Source organism: Trichechus manatus, unplaced genomic scaffold (genome assembly GCF_000243295.1).
Source record: "Trichechus manatus latirostris isolate Lorelei unplaced genomic scaffold, TriManLat1.0 scaffold00031, whole genome shotgun sequence".
Classification (NCBI taxonomy): Eukaryota; Metazoa; Chordata; class Mammalia; order Sirenia; family Trichechidae; genus Trichechus; species Trichechus manatus.
Window position 1 is genome coordinate 12,831,112 of NW_004443967.1, and position 1,544 is coordinate 12,832,655.

At 51.2% G+C, this 1,544-nt stretch overlaps 1 protein-coding gene across 1 annotated transcript in view; it reads left to right on the forward strand.

Moving 5' to 3' along the window:
• The window catches only part of LOC105756010 (deleted in malignant brain tumors 1 protein), a 79,234-nt gene that overhangs the window by 40,517 nt on the left and 37,173 nt on the right, over positions 1–1,544 (forward strand). The window contains exon 6 of the mRNA XM_012555113.1: positions 104–476. Coding sequence (XP_012410567.1) covers positions 104–476 — 373 coding nt within the window. The remainder of the gene's footprint in view (positions 1–103; positions 477–1,544) is intronic.

Sequence of the window (1,544 nt, forward strand, 5' to 3'; positions counted from 1 at the left end):
ATAATAACTGTCAAACCACTGAGAATCATGGCCTAGCCAAGCTGACACACAACATTAACTATCACACTCCCCAAACTCAAAAATAAAATTCTGCTCTGTTTAGAAGATGGGCCGGTGCTACGACTGGTGGGTGGCTCCAGTTGGTGCTCAGGCCGTGTGGAGGTCCTCCACCAAGGGGCCTGGGGCACTGTGTGTGATGACCTGTGGGTTCTGAGCAAAGCCAAAGTTGTATGCCACCAGCTCGGGTATGGACGGGCTGTCGCTGCCCCTGGCAAGGCCCACTTTGGCCGAGGCTCTGGAGACATCTTCCTGGACAAGATTCAGTGTTCAGGAAGTGAGAACCACCTTGGCCAGTGCCCCAGCTCTGCCTGGTCAGACCACAACTGTGGCCACCACGAGGACGCTGGCGTCATCTGCTCGGGTAACCTCTTCTCCCACGATAGGATCTCTGATATTTCAGCCACTGGTGTCTTAGTGTTGGATGGAGACCATGTACAGTTCAAGGCCAGGGAAGCTAAGGATGGTGGCCCAACACATGAAAGTCCCTTCAGCCAGGTAGACAGAGAACACGGAAAGCCTGAGTCCATTTTGAGGACGAGCACAACAGGGCCACCCATTGACTACCTATTCTCTGCCCCTCTCCCAGGTCTGGGGCTGCTTGTCCAGAATGCAAACATACCATCGTTCTTGCTTATATGGCATGAAGCCTGTGAACTCTAGACCTGTCCACTCTAGAAACCCACCACTTCTCACCTCATAGAGTTCAATTCCAATATTCTAATATATATATTTTTTCATACATGCAGATGCTGGAGACTGGGCTCCAGATGTGACCCCCATACTCTCAGGTAGGCCTGACCCTGTGATTTCCCATCATCTCTGCAAAGTTAGCAAGAAATCTGCCCTCTGCCCAGTCCTGCGCACTGGTGGACAGGGGCCTGGACTAGTGATGTCACTTGCTGCTATGCACTAGAATCACCGGCAGAGCTTTTAAAATTCCCAGAGTCCAGGCTGCACCCCAGATCAATCACAGCAGAAACTCTGGGGAGAGCATGAAGCATGCAGGCATCAGTCATCTTAAAGTCCCCCCACCCAGTGACTCCAGTGTGCAACCAAGATTGAGAGCCAGTGGCTCAGACAATGAGCTAAGAGCCACATTTCCCAAATGAAATCACGTTCCAAACTCCTCTCTGGATGACAGAGCAAGGAAGGGCAGGAAGGGAAGGAGGAGAAGAGGGCTGAGATAGAGAGGAGAGAAGGTGGAAGTGTTTGCCTCTTAGGGACATGGATTAGAAAATGAAAGCATGCAGGAAAGCAAAGCTGGCGTTAAATGCTAAACTCTCCCAGTAGGTCAAGAGTAGACTGGTGGTGGGAAGTGAAACCATTTGAGGCTGTTCTCTGGGCCTCCTGGCCTGAACCAACACAGCAGGGGTAGAGAATGGGTAGCTCTTCTGGTGACCTCCCAAACTCAAGATTCAAACCAGACCCAGAGCGTGTGTATATAGTATCCCACTGTAAGCGTTAATTCAGCAAGCCATTGCTTG